This window comes from Charadrius vociferus, unplaced genomic scaffold (assembly GCF_000708025.1).
Source record: "Charadrius vociferus isolate BGI_N301 unplaced genomic scaffold, ASM70802v2 scaffold825, whole genome shotgun sequence".
NCBI lineage: Eukaryota > Metazoa > Chordata > Aves > Charadriiformes > Charadriidae > Charadrius > Charadrius vociferus.
In genome coordinates, this window is record NW_009648495.1 from 578,609 (window position 1) to 579,775 (window position 1,167).

The window sequence follows — 1,167 nt, forward strand, 5'->3', positions numbered from 1 at the left end:
GGGGGGCACGGGCCGTACCGCAGGAGGAAGCGGTGGTAGGGCTGGCGGTAAGCGAAGCCGGCGCGGCGCACCCGGACGTTCTCCAGCAGCCCCAGGTAGGAGACCTGGTGGCGGCAGCGCTCCTCGTCGAAGAGCGTTGGTGACTTCTGGTCGTTGGGTTTGATGCAACGCACGTAGTAGGGCTCCTGAGGGGACACGGAGGGGATGGCACCGCGGTGACACCTGCCAGTGGCACTGAGCCCACGGGTGTCCTGGGCTGGGGGGCTCCGGGCGTGCAGGGAGGGATTGCACTGGGAAGGGGTGGCATGGGGACAGGAGGGCACGGTGGCTGGGGACATGCTTGGCTAGCACTGGGACATCTTGGCTGGCTTGGGGACAAGCAAAGCTGGCTCAAAAGATACCTTGGCTGGCTGGGGACATGCCAGGCTGGCCTGGGGACATGCCTGGCTGGCACAAGGACATCTTGGGTGGCTTGGGGACATGCCCATCTGGCTCAGGAGCATGACCATGTGGCTTAAGGCCGTACCCAGCTGCCATGGGGACATACCAAGATGGGTTGGGGACATGCTCAGCTGGCACAGGGACATGTCAGGCTAGTGCAGGGACGTGCCTGGCCGGCTGTGGGGACATGGCTGGCTGGCTTAGGGACATCTTGGTTGGCAGGGGACATGACAGGCTGGCACAAGGCCATCTTGGCTCGCTTGGGGACATGCCAGGTTGGCACAGGGACATGCCCTGCTGGCTCGGAGACAGGCATGGCTGGCTTGGGGACATACCTGTCTGGCTCAGGAGCATGACCGTGTGGCTTGAGGCCGTGACCAGTTGCCGTGGGGACATACCAAGATGGGTTGGGGACATGCCCAACTGGCATGGGGACATGTCGAGTTGGTGCAGGGACATGCCAGGCTGGCACAGGGACATGGCCGGCTGTCCCTGGTCCCCTACCTTGGAGGCGAGATTCTCCACCAGGGCCACGATGGAGTTCTTGAAGAGCGTACCGGTGGTCAGCGGGCGCTTGGTGACCTCGGTGATGCTCTGCTCGCCGTCGGGCCACATGGCACGCAGCACGGGGTCTGCGCTGAGGATGGTGTTGGTGTGGGGTTGGCAGCACCGGTCAACCTGCTCCTGCCCCACAGCTGTGCCACCAACCCCCCAGCTGTGTTCCCT

The 1,167-nt window shown here is 64.4% G+C and overlaps 1 protein-coding gene across 1 annotated transcript in view; it reads right to left on the reverse strand.

Moving 5' to 3' along the window:
• Window positions 1-1,167, reverse strand: part of LOC104287042 (unconventional myosin-Ig-like) — a 19,576-nt gene that overhangs the window by 6,779 nt on the left and 11,630 nt on the right. The window contains 2 exon segments of the mRNA XM_009885692.1: window positions 19-185; window positions 946-1,082. Of these exon segments, the coding sequence (XP_009883994.1) occupies window positions 19-185; window positions 946-1,082 (304 nt within the window).